Genomic DNA, 16576 nt, shown 5'->3' with positions numbered 1-16576 from the left:
AAGATTTCTTACTTTTTTGATTAGAAAAATCTTTAACTTAACTGGTTCTTGTTTCTTTTTCTTTTTTGCAAATACTGTAATATTTATTCAATTGCTGGCTTTGTATCTTGCTATTTACACATTACTGAGAGGGCAAATGTGTTGGGAAATGACCGTCACAAATCCCAATTACAGTACATACTTTCAAAAATAAAAAGAACTCGGTACTAAGGGTTCAAACACTGCAAATATAAAAACAACTTAAATGAGAACTTGGTCCAAAACTCGGTAGTCTTTTCTCAGTCTCTTTTTCACTTTTGTCTTATTGTGTTACAGTCTTCAACGTGGCAGATTCCATCATGTATAAAAGCAACAGAGAAAAGGAAGAAAAACAAATGAAATGAAAAAAGTCACAAAAAAAAAAACAACAACAAAAAAACAAACCAGAATAAAACACCTCAACAAAACAGTCCAATCAGACATAGTAGAGCCAGTAGATGAGGTTGAAGATTGAGAACACAGAAGGGAAAATGATCCGTGACCAGCGATCAATGGCATTTACATCCGTCAGGTCGGGGATTTTGATTTTTAACTGCGAGGACCGCCTCCGCAGGCGGCTGCGTTTCATCTGAGCGGAGCGGTCCAGGGAGTGACGGCTAGCAGAACATGGACCGACTCCGCCACTCTGCTTGCGATACTGGATGTGCGATGAGGCAGTGCTGTCCAGCTGCACCATGGACTGAGAGTTCCTAATGTCTGCCACGCTGGTGGTGATCTCACTTCCTGCCACTTCATTATGGATTTCCAGGGTGGTCAGCAGAATGTTCCCATGACCATGTGGCTCTGCCTGAATGGAGAAAGAAAACAGTTATGAATATCAGCACTTTAGGAACCTTCCCTCCAAGACCAAGAATTGAAGGAATCCTGAAAGAAAGATTTTCATGGCTGTCTGGGGTTTAAAGTCCGTACCACCCGAACCCTAGCTCCATTTGTTGGAATGATTATTTTTTTGTTTCTTGGGAGAAGAATATAATTAAAAAAAAAAAAAAAAAAAAAAGCATTTTCTGATTGCCCCTTGAGTGAGTATTAGCATTATTGTTAGGGTTGGGTCCCATCACCTTTGCAACCTAGCCCTCAAACGGTTAAAATATCTTGCATTGAAAAACGGAACTAACACTAGGAAAACAGGAAAACATACATTGCAATACAAATACTGAAGTAACAAATGGGCCTTGTTAGGCTCATTGCTACTTTGTTTCCACCAGTATGACATTGCATCTATTAGGATGCAAAAATGGGAGGCTCCTTTTAAAGCACTGTTACGCATTTTCTTTTCTTTTCTCATGCCCGACCTCATCTGAATTCCCCCATGAGATTACATATCAAACATTGTTTTTTTCTTTTATCTGAGCCCTTGTGGTTCAAACACTTTCAAAACAAAGTGTTGAAAAAGTTTCGAGGATTATTGTATTTCTTCAAAGGATGGATGGCTTAGTTTTACTCAAACTCTGCATCACATCATATAAAAATAAATAGGAGCTACCGTAGACTTCATATTAATGTTGATTTTGGCAGCTTACATAAACAAATGTATCTGTCAGGCATTGTTGACCTTTTCTGCATAAAGCCCACACAATTGTTCTATGCAATCAAAGTGAGCTTGTTCTATCAGGTGGCAGTAATGGAACATCGGCTGTCCAAAACAAGGCTAACCAATAATCCAGACTGGAAATATGTAGCACCACCTGACATTCGGAGGACACTGGTCTTTATTTTTCAAGTTGTAAAAGGCAAATTATTGTAACTTTCAACTTTAAATTCACAGTATGAGATGCCCTCTTTTTTTTTAAAAAAAACAAACCCATTTTTGAGTAATTTTCGATGGCTAGCTAGCTAACTTAGTTGCATGTCCGTTAACCTTGTTGAGTTTCATTAATGCACGAACACCATTCTGATTGAGACCATAAACTCAACTGAAAAGTATTTCCTGAGGTCACAGATAAGAGACAAGTGAAGAGTCATTTTCCATAGAGTTTTGTCTCTGTGGAGTTAGTCAGGATTACTCCCTCTACTCCTTATTCACTCCATTGTAGCAATGGTTTGGAGAAGCTACAACACGTTTTGGCTGAATAGCACGTTGAACGCATTTACTATATGGAATTAGGTCTTCAGTTTGCTAAAATCAAAAATGAGAAAAAAAACAAACAAAAACATATTTGTCACATTTTAACATGCAAATATTCACAGAATTGACTTTTTTTTTAAACATTGTGACTATAACTGTAATCATGTTGCATTGCTGCTGCACATTAATATGCCAATATAGTCCATGATAACACATTAAATTGCTAACCTGATACATCAGTTGAATAGAAGTTATTTCAGTTCATTCATTGTCATATTCAACAGTTAAATTCAACACAAGATACAATACATCATAATCCATGCTTATGATTATAGACAAATCAACATTAATGAAAAGTAGTGATTGCTCATGCAAATGTAGCAACTGTGGAAGTCCCATCGTTCCTTTTTGTTTGAGTTAGAATTAAAACTGCTGCAAGAAGCTTGTTATTGTGAGGTGTTTGATTTACTAATTATTAGCCTATGCACTACCCCATCCAGAAGTTTTATTTTTCATGTGCTATACACTATATTATATTTCAGAATATTTTATTGTTTTTTTTAAAGCACTGTGATCTATCTCTAGTCTGCTTACCTGGTGATGTGAAGCACTTAGCATACAGGCTTTTTTGGAAACAGGTTATACTGTTTAAAATGTCAATATACACTGATTTTCAAATCATTTAAGACATATTTTTAATTGGGAAGCATACGGCAACTTGCCCGTATGTGAAGGCAACGTTAATGCTGTACAGCAACTACAGATTTTAGAGCATCACATGCTACAATCCAGACGACACTATTTCCAGGGATGGCCTTAATTGTTTCAGAAAGATAATGCCAAAATGCATTCTAGAGATATGCCCACATCATGGCTCTTTACAAATTCCTACTCTCTCTCAGTTATATCATTTAAGAAAAGCTCTGTCAAAGAATGCCTTGTAGAGTGGTAAACATATTTTTATTGCAAATTTAATGAAAAATGTGCTAGATTAGCATATATTCTTAAAAAAAAACATTATGGGTTTAACATTTGATAAATTGTCTTTGTACTATTTTTAATTTAACACAGGCTTTAATTAATTAGTAAATCACTCATTTCTATTTTTATTTTACACAACATTCCAAATCTTGTGGAAATAGGTAGAAATCTATCTTTGTACTTATATTTAACATGTAGTACAGCTACATTTCTGATTTTAGTGCATGTACTGCTTTCACCAGAGTCTGACTGATTTATGGTCATGCCAGTAAATGACATTATTAGCTATTTGAACAATTTGATGGTTACGTAGAGATTATGCAATTTCCCTGTTGTCAAATGTGTCTGGGATGCCACAAACACAATAACCGAAGGAGTAAATAAATTAATGGTTATGGAAAAAGGTTAGGCAAATCTGTTTCTTTTGTGTGTCTAAAAGAAAAAATATACTATCTGATACAGCGCAATATCAGATTTTTAAATCACCAAATATGGGTATCAGTCTTAAATATCATATATCAGTCGGGCTCCAGTAATCAAGAATTACCACATAATAAAAAAGCTTATGGTGGCTACCAATCATCACTAGACTCAATACAACTTTTTGGAGTGTAATAAACCTGAGGTTAAATATGAACTGTTTTTCAAGTCTTATGTTATTAAATCAAATAAAACAGTCACTTTAGTATCTTTCTTTGTAAATATGCTGCACTCGTTCCCTATATTCAGATTAATTCATTTGTTTTGTATACCACTGTGCATGGTGGGGGACCTCTGCAGTGACTACCCACTGGCAGGTGGACTGCTTCACCACATTCTTACATGCACTGTGAAAGAAATGGCTTCACTGATGACTTCGATGAGGAAAGATATACAGACAGCATGCATTCAAAATGAGCTCTGAAAGGAGGAAACAAGTCATATCAGAAACACCAATGTGGCAAATCTGCGATGTCATGGAGATGTCTGCGATTGCTCAGTTTATCACATGGATGGAGAAATATTTTTGCATCAAGGCAAAAGAAAACGCATCCATGTCTGCTGATGATGACGGCGAATTGAAGGGTCTCACTGAACAAAACAACTCACCGAGCGTGAGTGGCGAAGACCTTTAACCTGATTGGACCGTTTTAGGGACGCGGTCCTACTACCTGCCTCCTGAGGAGATGAAGATTTTCAGCCACATGTTGGGAACAAATGTCTGAAACTTTTTTTTCTCCATTTAACCAATATATTTTGTGACTGAACACTATGAATAAAGTAAAGCAGGTAAACAGCATACAACGTTCCCCTTTTGTTATACATATCCTGATATGTGAATATGAAAGTAAAGAAACTGATAATTATTCTTGAGAATAACTAACATACAGCTCCATTGACAGGTTTAGTTATCCTGCTAGGACTGTGGACATTCATATTTTTTCAGTACAACAAAAAATGTCATGTCATTCACATTTTTCACTCATTTTCAAAAGTGTCTAACAGGCAACAATCCCTAATGTAGTACCTCACTCTTAACTGTTGAAAAGAAAAGAATCCTTTTAATTTTGAGTATTAACAAAATGCATTTGGACAAACTTATTCCACATTAATGTCGACAAATCACAAAAGCCATCAATGGAGTTATAGAACAGCACATATTAGCCCTTCTTTTCTCCTATTTTCTTGGTGCTAAAGAATGGCCATATTGACCAGCAATGGCGCTGGTACTCACATACAGCTAGAGTTGAGCAGGTACAAGTTCTGAATGATCTGGTCCACTTTTACTAGCATGCACTGCCAAAAAGAAAAAACAAACTTCTGAAAGCAGCTACATATATCACATACAAGTCCAGCATCACACCATTTCATTTGGCAAGACATTTCTCTTCAGTGTACTCACACTCCCAGAACGTTTTGGCAGCGCACCAGCTGCCGTCCAGCCGTGCTGTCGGCTATATAGCATGCTAGCAGGGTTTGCCTTTAAAGCTAAATAGACAGTGTTCAAATTTTATTCAGTATCTACAACGTATTATCACCCACGCCACATTTTATCAGCCTTCCTGCCGAGCTAAATCCTGCAACTTCTCACTTCAAACTTATAGTATATACAAAGCCTCCTATTTGGGCCTGTCTATTAACTTTTTGAAGTTACGCAAACAGTGTAACGTCAGCAACACCAGCTACACTATGGCTACATTAAGCTTAGAAAACTCTTACCTACATGTTTACTGTCAGTAGTATTCAGGTGCTGGTAACAAAAAAAATATCTTAAAACAATAAATAGTTAATTTTTAAATAACAATAACGATGGCATTTGAAATTAGAATGAAGAAGACTCGAAAGTTTTCATGTTTGGCTTTTGATTTTAAAGGCAAAGCATTTTCACTGCTGGCTTTGGTGGCAGATTTGAAATATTCACAAATATGTAACAAACTTCCCAGATTCCTTGATTTTCTCTGCTGCTGTTGTGATAATACACACCCAGGTATCCAGTGATCAATAATCAAATTCAAACCTACCCTTGCCGCGTCGTACTTAGCCGCCCTCTCGTTGTTGGCCTTTTCTGCCTTCTCTGCCAGTTTCTTTTGCATTTGTGGGCCCCTCCCGAAGAAGATGTAGTTGACGAAGGCGTACTCAAGCAGGGCCAGAAAAACCATGACGAAGCAGCCCATCAGGTACATGTCGATAGCCTTAACGTAGGGGATCTTTGGGAGTGTCTCCCTCAAATGGGTGTTGATAGTGGTCATGGTTAGCACAGTGGTGATCCCTTCAAATAGAAGAAAAAACATTGTATTTTTGATCTATATATTTACAGCAAATGCCTACAGCAGAGACAACAACTGGTCTACAGATTCTCGGCAAGCACTAAAACACTTCTTCTTAAATAGAAAAAAGAGAGAAAATGAAATTGCCAGAAACGATCCTCAAGGCAACGCACTATATAGTTTGTATAGAACAGAGATGTCAGTAGCCCTCAGGAGATGTTAGCTATGGAAAATATGGTGCCAACTTTAAGAAATCCAAGTCTTGTTAAGGACGAACATGTCTACTTTAGAAAGACTAGGTAGCTGAACCAAAGGGATAACAATTGGTTGGACTGTTTATCTAATGAGGTGATGGACTGGGCTTATAAAACATGACTTAAGTTTAGTTGGTTTTATATTCAAAATCATCTTCCTGTGTACTTTTGTACCATTTGCTGGCACAGCCCCATCATCTCTAATGAATTTTCTCTATTAGGATGTTACTCTTGAAGTCTACTAGAATCCTGAAACAACAATTCACGTTAGCTCTTTCCACCAGTTTGAGAACCATGAAAGAAGGCACAGAGTAGGAGGTCAGCACGACGATCAAAAATAGAAGCCATGTCTTGACATGCTCATGAAGAAGTGATGAGGTTTTTGATTTATATGGATGCATTGTAGTGTTTTTATGCTATTGTACCTTGTTGAAAATAACAAAAATGCAGGTAGGTCTTCTGGGTCTGACTAAATAGACAATAAGAATCAAAAGAAAAGCTCAAAACATGTTAGACTGCAAAGAAGCTGAACCTAACATCTGGCTTACTTGTTGGGTGTATCTTACACACGAAATATTTAAAAACCCACTTGCATGTAGTATGCCATTGCTGCCCTATATAATCGCATATCTTGGCTTACCTCATTAAAACAAACAAACAAAAAACCCTCACCTCTCGGACTGTTATCCTTTTAATTGAGGCTTTTAAACTAATCACAGTAACATTACTGGATTTAGATCACTCAGCAAAATGTTTCAAAGACAAACTGTGGAGGAAGTCTGTTTTTTTTTTTCTCCGAGGCTTCCTCATGACCAATCTTCATAATCAATCCTGGATGGTATATCTGACGCTTAATTAGTCCGAGACTGTCTTTAAACAGATGCTGCTGTCTCGACCGAAACCTTAAGGTCACACTGAAAACTCCAGCAGATGTCTTTGTCGTTACTACAGTAACAAGGCTATTTTTACAAAAAACATGTTTGTACTGTGGCTGTTTCCATTGCTAGTTACGAGCACAACTGACCTGGCAGAGAAAAAAAAAGATTATGGTGCTTGCTATCATCAAGAACCAGAGAAACAGCAAGAAATAGCAGCAAGGGTGAGGGCATGTATTTGATTTGAAAATCCTAAAACAATTTGCCCGTTGTAAACAGGATTAAATATAAAAGCGATCAGCAGGCACAAGCTGCTAGGTAGGTGCACAAAGTCTGCCTCATTGAAATTCAAAGGTCTGCCTTGTAACATCCAACTGCCCCCTTGGTTACCAAGCAGAAATAACTCATCAGAATAGTGTTGCATGTATCTAGCCCCCAGCTCCTGGTAACCTTAACTACTAGGGATAAAACACACCATTGACAGTAAGAGCACCTTCACACATGGCAGAACGACAGCATGAGGTGAGCCTCGTAAAATTATAGCCACATATAGAACTGGATGAGGGTCAATGCATTTTACGATGACCCCTGAGCACCCACTGTAAGAAAGGATGGGCAAACAGCATGAACACTGAATTCTCTTTAACTCACACAAAGGTTTTTGGTTCATGTGCCATAAAGTAGAGCAACGAGACATGGAGCAGTCAGAGGGGGGTCGCGGAGGAGGGTGCAGGAGAGCTAAGGTCTGTCCAAGCCTTCGTGTGATTTATTGGCACATTACAAGGCTAAACAGCACTCGCGTGTGTGCACTGCAGGTCTGAATGCGCATGAGCTTGCTCGCACGTGCACGTGCTCAGTGCCACCACCCGTACTGGATGGTGCAATCTGGTTTTCTTTTTTTTCCCTCCACATAATGACAGTCTTGTTCTTTATAGGTGTTCGCTGAGCTGTACCATTAATCTCTGTCCTTCGCTCCCTCTCTTCTTCCAGTCCTCACTTCCTTTCATTTGCCCCCTCCCTCGCTCCCTGTTCGGACAATTTAATCAAGGGGCCACGCGCATGTGGGCCTCCCTCCTCTTTCATCACGGTGTTACACTCTTTGGGGAGAAATATAGTTTGATGGGGTTTCTCTTGCTCCCTTTCCTTCTGGTCTCTCCCCTCCTCCTTCCCCCCACCTTGTCTTGTCTCATTGTTCCCCGCTTCTTAATCTTGCCATCATTTTGTGGTGATTTCCCTCTTTGCTCACGCAGCACATTTTTTTAAGAGTCCCCTCCCCCACCTTTCTCTTGTTATATGTCCCCAAATCTCTTTTCCACCCAAACAGCTGGAACAAAGGCGCACGGCAATCAAATCTCCTCTAATCATGTGCCAATAGGCCATTAGGAACACAGCTCCACATTATGAAAAGAGAAAAAGATATATTATACAGAATCCCGTTATGCCTGTAAAATGACAGGCACAGGAGGTAAATCAAAGCAGTGTTAATTGAACACTTCAATTCATCACTTGCAGACAGCGCAAACTGTCAGTCTGATAGGACTGCACGCGGGGCTTAAAGCACATAAAAATGTAGTAATACGTCCATAAAGATGTGGTTTGACAATCATTAGAAAAATGTCTTTGTTCTTCAAGGGGTACAGGCAGTCTAGTAGGACTGCAAACTAAACCAAACAGATATACTTACATCTTGGAAAGCTAAGAAAACTTGGCAGCAGTCTGTAGAGTTTCAGCTTTGGCATTTGAAGTTCTGGGGCAGAAAGCAGAACTCTACTGACATACTTCTACTTTTTCTGACATTAAAATTAAGTTATTTTAGTGCATGCGCAACAAAAGTGGTAACTAGCATGGCTGTTGAGGGCACTGGAGCTAAGTGACTGATGAACATGAACAGATGATTTTGGAGCAAATAGGTCTCTATCTCAAACTTTGGAAACTACCCCTTATGTGCCTTTGTAACTTAAGAGGTCACTCAGTAGCTTGTAGAGTTATTTTGTACCCTTAATGACAAGTTTTGACGCCTCAGTATATATCAATAAAGATGTGTTTTTTGGGGGGCTACTCCCAGTAGATGTCCAAGGGGTAAGAGTTAAAGATTTATCAGACCTTCTAAGTTCTCACTGGTGATCCACACATCAGTGGCCTCTCTGTGCTGAGCATGCTTTCCCCTCTGCGTGTGGGTTTTCTCAGGGTATTGCTTCTTCTTTCACAGTCCAAAGACATGAATGTTAGATTAACTCACGATTCTAAAGTGGCTTGAGGTGTGAATCTGAGAATGAATGGTTACCTGTCGGTTTTAGCCCTGTGACTGACTGGTAACCTGCCAATGGTGTATCCCACCTATCCAAATGGATAGATGGTTATGATATGTATTATCTAATCTAAAACAGCCTGACATTGGAATTGTAGCACACTGTCTATAAACTTTAACCTCTCAACATTCACCAGGTCAACATTAAACTGGTTAGATGTTAGATGAGGTTAGATGCTAAACACAGCCATCATCAGGAAGTATAAAATTGACCTTTCAAATCAACTCTCTTACATGTAGTCGGCCTTTTGCTAAAAGATCTCCATCTCTTAATAGGTAAAAATTCCATATGAAAATTTCAAAAGTTTGAACAAACATATACTGATTTCAAACTTATGTGTCTTATGTTACTCTAAAAGTGTTCTTGTACAGCTAACTGTACCCTTACTGTACACATAATACAAGTATGAATAAAGGTCCTGACTGTGGAAAAAAGCTTGCAACCAGATTAAGGTGCAAGCAGGTAATTTGTAACTTTGCAATCCTTTGGAATTGCTCAGGAAAATGAGATTCTCCTTCAAACAATTCAATTGTTTGCCTGCTGCCTCCTGGAATTGATTTCCTCCTGATCATTACACTGCTTTTACCGGCAGGTGTGTGCACACACATAGACACAAAGAGCAATCCATGCACACACACACAGCCTCTTCCACAATCAAGATATCTGCTGAAAGCTCAAAAAGGTCCATCAGGAGTAGAGAATGGACCTCTGGTTGCCTTTCGCCTGTCGAGCTACATGCCGGATATTGCAGCTATCACACATACAAAAAAAGCAGACATACACTCCAAGGCATACGATAATGACCGGATATTGCATACATGCCTTGACGAAAAGATACGTAAAGAAACCGTGCAGTAAAAGAGAAGTATATGCACACACACACACACACACACACACACACACACACACCCACACACACACACACACACACACACACACACACACACACACACACACACACAGATTCCCTCCAGGGTAGCAGGGGAACAGATGGATGCTGCTGAAAGGTAATGGATCAAAACATGTTTTCCAAAAAGCATTATGATGTGTTAAGGTCATTACTGGTCCATTATCTATCCTTACAAACTGAACTGAAGGACTGAAGCAGCAATCAATTGGCATGGCCAGATTGAACTATTTGGCCCCTGGGCAAACATTTACTGCTCACCCATCTCCAGCCACACCTGAAAGTTTCCGTCAAGTTTGTCCACAACGGCAGAGCAGCACTGCAGATTTATTGCCTGTCTTTGGATTTTGGACAACCAACCTCAAAAGGTCACCTTACACTTTTAGAAGCTGAATAATTACCCAATCAGTCATCAACTGATTCGTTTAAATCTTTAGTTGCAGCCAAACTTGACTACTTGTTGGCTACTACTGCCAACTGATTACAGTCTGGGATTTTAAAGGTCTGGCCCCTTCTGCCTTAATTTGCCTAGTTGGGATAGTTAAGTGTTATGAAAGCATTTTATGAAAAGTCAATAAAGGAAAACAACTACAAATATTCCTAATTCAAGATTAGCACATAAAGCTGTGCTTTCATTTTCCATGGCATCATTTATTTAGCACAACTTGGAATTTCTTTTTTTTTTTTTGGAAAAGTTTGCCGGTTGCGGAGGCTTTGCTGCATGAATCCGTGGCTTGTTGCCAGTTCAGAGAGAGCCTTCTCTTTTCACTGTGAAATGGCTCCAAAATAGTCCCTGAAGGGTATCTGACAATGTTAGTTCTCTCCAACCACCTACAGCATCTCTAACAATGGGAAATCTTACTAACGAAAGGCTCACCATCTCATCATCTGTTTGGTTAAAAATGTGTTACTTAGTTTAACCAGTAGCGTTAAACAATGATATTTCACACAATTGTTATATTATGTAACACACTTTCTGACATATTGTTAGAACAAAAATGATTAGAGAACTAATAAAGACTTAGATCAGACTGCTCTAAAAGGTTATACTAATACTGGGGGACAGAGTGTAAATGGTGGTGACTATCCAGATAAGCAAGTAAGCAACACACAACTGATTGTGTATTACATGTTGAACTTATCTGGATTTATGCAGAGTGGCTGTCTGATTGCATCTATTTCATATCTAAATTATTTATCACTCCAATGCTGTAAAAAAAAAAACCACACATCCATTTTCTTTCTTTGTTGTATGTATGACTGACATTTCTTGCTTCGTAAGAGTAGACATTGCTGAAACACAAAAATTTGAGGAAATATCAACATATGTTCATTTGTGGCGTAATCTTACCACAAACCGCTTTGATCCATCGAATAATGTCACAGTTTTCACTATGTTTGCTAGGTAGTTAAACTCCATAAAGTAGTGATTTGCTCAAAGTAACCAAAACGTTATTTTGCTAACTGCAAAGCAACATTGAAGTTAGCATTAGCAATTACAAAGTTGAGAACAGTGTAACTCGGGACTCGCCCACTTCAAGTCACCAGTGGTTATTTTGCCTGTCGTCACTTGAAGTGATCTCTGGTTGCCATGTTGCTGCTAATAAATGTTCAACACAATCTTAGTACAGACAGTATGCTGTTTTTACAGCAGTATTCACAGCTAGTACTTACGGCTAAACATGGTTTATGGCTACCTTGCATAATATTAGCGCTAACAAAAGCTATATCACATATACTTCTTTTGAGTTTCATCTTGTTTTGGGGTTTATAAAAACTAAAGGAAGAGACCACCCTCTCTCAGAAATAGGCAGTAGAGCCGTTTCCTTACTCCTTACGCTTGAACTGGACCTCTGTTATTTAGAGGTGTAGCTTAATGAACACTTAATTACCTATTTAGCATGTCAAGTATGAGTGTTGTGGAAAGCACTATGTATAAATTGCACCTGAGATATTACCTTGGCTGCCTTCATATCCTGACCATTGCACTTGCCTGATGTGTGGTCGGCTCAGCTTTACACAAAGGCAAAACTATGCTTCAGCCTCCAGCTTGAAATCTCCATAATTACATACCACTGACTTGTTTACTTGATCTCTGCATTGTTGAGTGCTACTAAACTGCACCACTCAAGTAGAGGTTAAATAATGCCCATTAGATATGTGATGAATTTGTAGCTCGTGAAGGCTTCTCAGTGAATTTGTACTTTTGCCCTACAGAAACTGTCACAATGGATAAAAACAGTCCATTAAGACATACAGGATGGCACTTTTCCTCAAATCTATCACCATTTAGTCCATCCATTTACAGGCCAGTTCCCAAAGCTCAGACACAATAACAGGAGAAGTTCAGACTATTTTGGGAATCAAGCTGAAGGAAGAAAGGCAGCTTCTGATTTCTACCAGTCCCCGACCTCATCTGAGAAAGAAAAATACTTGCTCTTAAACAGTCACCACTACTTACCTAGAGCCACTCTGGCTGCTGACGCATCATAGTTTATCCAGAAGGACACCCAGGAGAGGATGGTAATTAGGATTGATGGCATGTACGTCTGCAAAATAAAGTAGCCGATGTTCCTCTTCAGCTTGAAGCTCAGAGACAGTCGAGGGTAGGCACCTTAAGATAAGCGAGACAGAGACGAGTGGTTGAGAGATAAAGTAGGCAAGAACCTCTGAAGGTTCATGGCGTGTAATATAAAAACTGGTAAAATGAAACATATTAACATCCCTTAGACGTTATTTTTGCATTCACTTGATAATGTTTTAACTTTGTTCTTCTGAGAAGCATGCAGGGACACCTCGTGTTTTTGTTTCAGTTTCCACAGCAACCCCAGCAGCATGGGTCGCCATGGTAACAAGCATCCCCTTCAAACGCGCAAACGCACACTGACTCGCTCTCACACGCGCACACAAAACTGCAGTCATGCATCAGAGAGATGTGACACAATATTCAGGACGGTGATAAAAATTTCACCACGTTTTGATTTATCAATTCTCCACATCATCCACCTCCATAATTCATGGGTGGATTCTGAAGGATTCGGCATTACAAGAATGCTGAGCTTTATAAATGCATGTAGCGGTGCTTCAGAGGCTTCATAAGTCAGGAATTTCAAATTATAGCGCTGCTTTTGAGAGAGCATTTTTGCCATTAATTTTTTTTCCATGACCTGAAATATAAACAGAGTCTGTGCATGACTGTGCATGAAGCGCTGATATAAATGGCGTGGCACGGTTTCTCATCAATCTCCTAGCATAATGTCTCTATATAGATTTTATCTATGGCTTGTTACTCCCACTATTCTTAGACATTTTTCCATTTTTGTTTTATATTGGAGGAGAAGTGGGGCCCATTATGCTGTAATTGCCAATCCGTGGGTGTCAGCCAAAGCTACTTATGGTGAGCGTGGGTCCAATCGACTACACACTTGTGTGGAGTTTCATAGAGTCACTTAAAAAAAACCCCAAAAAAAACCCCCCCACACCCAATCTCATTAAGATTCAGCACCAGCTGTATGTTAGATAGCAATAAAAATGGCAACATATAATTTCAAAAACAGGCCATACATCAAATGTTATTATGTACTCTAAGTGCTATTGACTGATTTGACTTTTTAAAGCATTCAGCACCCACAAACCCCATTTTATATCATGATGGATCAGTGGAATTATTTAGTATGTCATGCACAAAGCCCACATTAACTCATTATACTCCCAAAACAGTCTCGCACCAGCAGGCTATAATGCAGTGTTGGCCCAACTGGTCTATATGGGATTTGTTTATTATACTGAAGATATTCATAGTTCCCAGAAAGTGAATCCTACTAGGCTTAAATTCATTATTTTTCCACCTACCTATCAAATTTTTATCACCAACAAACAAATGAACAACAAAGTCTATACATGTACCACAAACACATACCAGACAATATACATGTACACTGAAGTCAACATGAAGAAAAATATTCTTTATTGATGCAAAAAAGACGTTTTTCCCTTGACCTTCGTGCCTTCATGAGTTCTGAAATATTTTTTAAAAAGGTCCCTGAAACATAATGATTTTTGCTTGTCTTTTGGTTTTCATTTAATTTATTTATCAAGTAGATAACATTTGTTCAGTTTTAATGCCACTTTTATTTCTTTTTATTTCTATAACTGCGTCCTTCAAGATAAAAACCATGTAGAAATACAGAAGTATATAGACAAAAGGACTAGGCCACCTACACATTACCCCTGCAGGAACTGCCATGCCATGAAGCTCCTGGCGCACAGTTTTAGTGCTGATCTTAATGCCAACTCAGCAGAGTGTTGGCAACTTTTACACACTTTGCACCTGAGCACTTGGTAACCCTGCTTTGGGACTTTACACAGCCACTTCATGGCTGAATTCCTGTGGCTCCTAAAGCATTTGCACTTTGCATTAAAACCAGCTTATCGTGGAATATCTAAGAGGGTAGAATTTTCATCAGTTGACTTAGCAACCTATTTGTTTACCGCACTAAAATTCAGTGAGCTCTTTCGAATGACCCACTTTTTGACAAAATTCAGATTATGAGGTGTGGCCTGATAGTTTTGTCCATCTAGTCCAGAGGTCTCCAACCTTTTTTGCACCACGGACCGGTTTAATGTCAGAATAATTTTACGGACCAGCCTTTGCGGTGTCGCGGATAAATACAACAAAATAAAATGATACGACCAAGACAAAAACTGTGGTATTTTGTAAATATAATAATAAACGCAAATTCACTGTGTAATTGTGTAACTTATTCCTCCAGAAATGTGCCAACAACACAGAGTAACATCCTCCTCGCTGCCTCTTAATGCTCTCTGATCGCTATGGTAACGCGTAAATATTTCTTTCAAAATAAAACAACTACAACACGGGAAAACACCCAGGGAAACCGAGCTAACGATAAAAACCCTGAAAACCATAAATTTCACACCCGAGCCTCAACTCTCGGGGCCCGGTGCCAAATGACTCATTACGAATGACTCGACTAATTAGAAACATGAACACATGCTAAAGTAATATTACACCTAACTAGGTGTAATAAAATATCCCAAATTATCCCATCACTTCCACTTACAAATAAATACAAGTAAAGCATGTAAGCCTAAAGTAGGGATTTTGGTGTTAACAGATCCTCGTGCCAATTTGATTGGTTGTTCCAAAGTTACCTCACCAAGCACCAGACATCCATGGATGTTGTTTGGTATATTTGGTTTTCCAGTCAGCTTAACAACAATCAAATCTAAAGTAAAAGCTACATCTTAGGGTTAGAGACACAAGTTGTTGGTTTGAGAGTCTAACCCTTGTCAATATCGGCAAGAACGTTTATGTAGGCAGGTTTGTCAGAACTGGAAAGGCTCTCTAATCCTGTAAAGACTTTACTGATTAGTTTATGGGTTCAGTCAATCATTTTGGGTTATACTGAATAAAAGAAAAAAAATCATTCGATTTCTATAGGAGGCATATCTAGGGTGTGCTCACTAGCTGACACATTGCCCCAATACTGTGTGATTGTGAAATTTTACCTGGATGTATTGATTAAAATGAGTTACAAAAAACCTTATTTGGCCAAAACGAAGAATTTGACTCCGTTTGACTTTCACTAATCAACTGATTAGTTGCTTAAATGATTCACTGATCAATTAATTGTCTCAACTAGCTAATTCCATAAGCTTCTGTGTTTAATTCTTTGTGCAACTTTAACCAAAGCTTCATCTCACAGTCGAGCATATGTTAGCGTTCATATAAATACACAAAGTATGCGTTGTTTATCACATTCAATGATTCTCCAATATTTACAGTTTTGGCAGCAGTGAATAAACTCCACACATGCTGAACCTACACTTCACTGCAGTGTGAATATAGGAACAGACTGTGGCAATATCCCATTCACTCTTTTAGATGCAGCTTTAATGGCAACTCCTCCAGCCTAAATCGGAGCAGAGTATCTCCGCAGTAGCAGATGCAGAAGTGGCTCAGAAAAAGAGGAGGCTGAGGTTCACTTGTGTGTGGGTGTAGAGCAGTACTGGCTGTAACTGCTATACCAAACAACATCGGCAAGTGGGAGGAACACCATGTGCGAGGGCGGGGAGGAGAGGGAGGAGAGGGAGGACGGAGAAGAGGGGGAAAAAAACAGAAAAGGCAAAGAGTTAAGGTGATGATGGCAGTCATATAGTGGAGTCTGGGTAAGGCTGAAGGTGGTGACTTTTTTTGTCTGCTTTGACACGCTGATCGCAGGAGTGTTACTGTCAAGGTTTAGAAGCAATGAGAGGCTGTGTTGTATCCACTGACAGTTTGATTCTGGCAATGAGACGCATCTTTAAGGGATCCACTGACCCCATACGCGCCAATCTTGCACTGGATCCTGCTGCTCAAGCTTTCTTTATGAAGGT

At 39.1% G+C, this 16576-nt stretch overlaps 1 protein-coding gene across 3 annotated transcripts in view; it reads right to left on the bottom strand.

Annotated features, from left to right (window-relative positions):
* Positions 1–394: 394 nt before the first annotated feature.
* Positions 395–16576, bottom strand: part of LOC113016986 (gamma-aminobutyric acid receptor subunit beta-3-like) — a 91247-nt gene continuing 75065 nt past the window's right edge. For 2 of the 3 annotated variants that reach the window (XM_026160232.1, XM_026160234.1), the window contains 4 exons: positions 12639–12791; positions 5587–5834; positions 4175–4243; positions 395–826 (listed from right to left, as the gene is read on the bottom strand). In XM_026160232.1, the coding sequence (XP_026016017.1) occupies positions 455–826; positions 4175–4243; positions 5587–5834; positions 12639–12791 (842 nt within the window). In that variant the 3' untranslated portion in view covers positions 395–454. The remainder of the gene's footprint in view (positions 827–4174; positions 4244–5586; positions 5835–12638; positions 12792–16576) is intronic. The other variant, XM_026160233.1, reaches the window with a different exon arrangement.

The sequence above is a fragment of the Astatotilapia calliptera genome, chromosome 23 (genome assembly GCF_900246225.1).
Source record: "Astatotilapia calliptera chromosome 23, fAstCal1.2, whole genome shotgun sequence".
NCBI classification, from domain to species: domain Eukaryota; kingdom Metazoa; phylum Chordata; class Actinopteri; order Cichliformes; family Cichlidae; genus Astatotilapia; species Astatotilapia calliptera.
The sequence above is the reverse complement of the archived record's forward strand: the minus strand, read 5'-3'. Positions and strand labels throughout refer to the sequence as shown.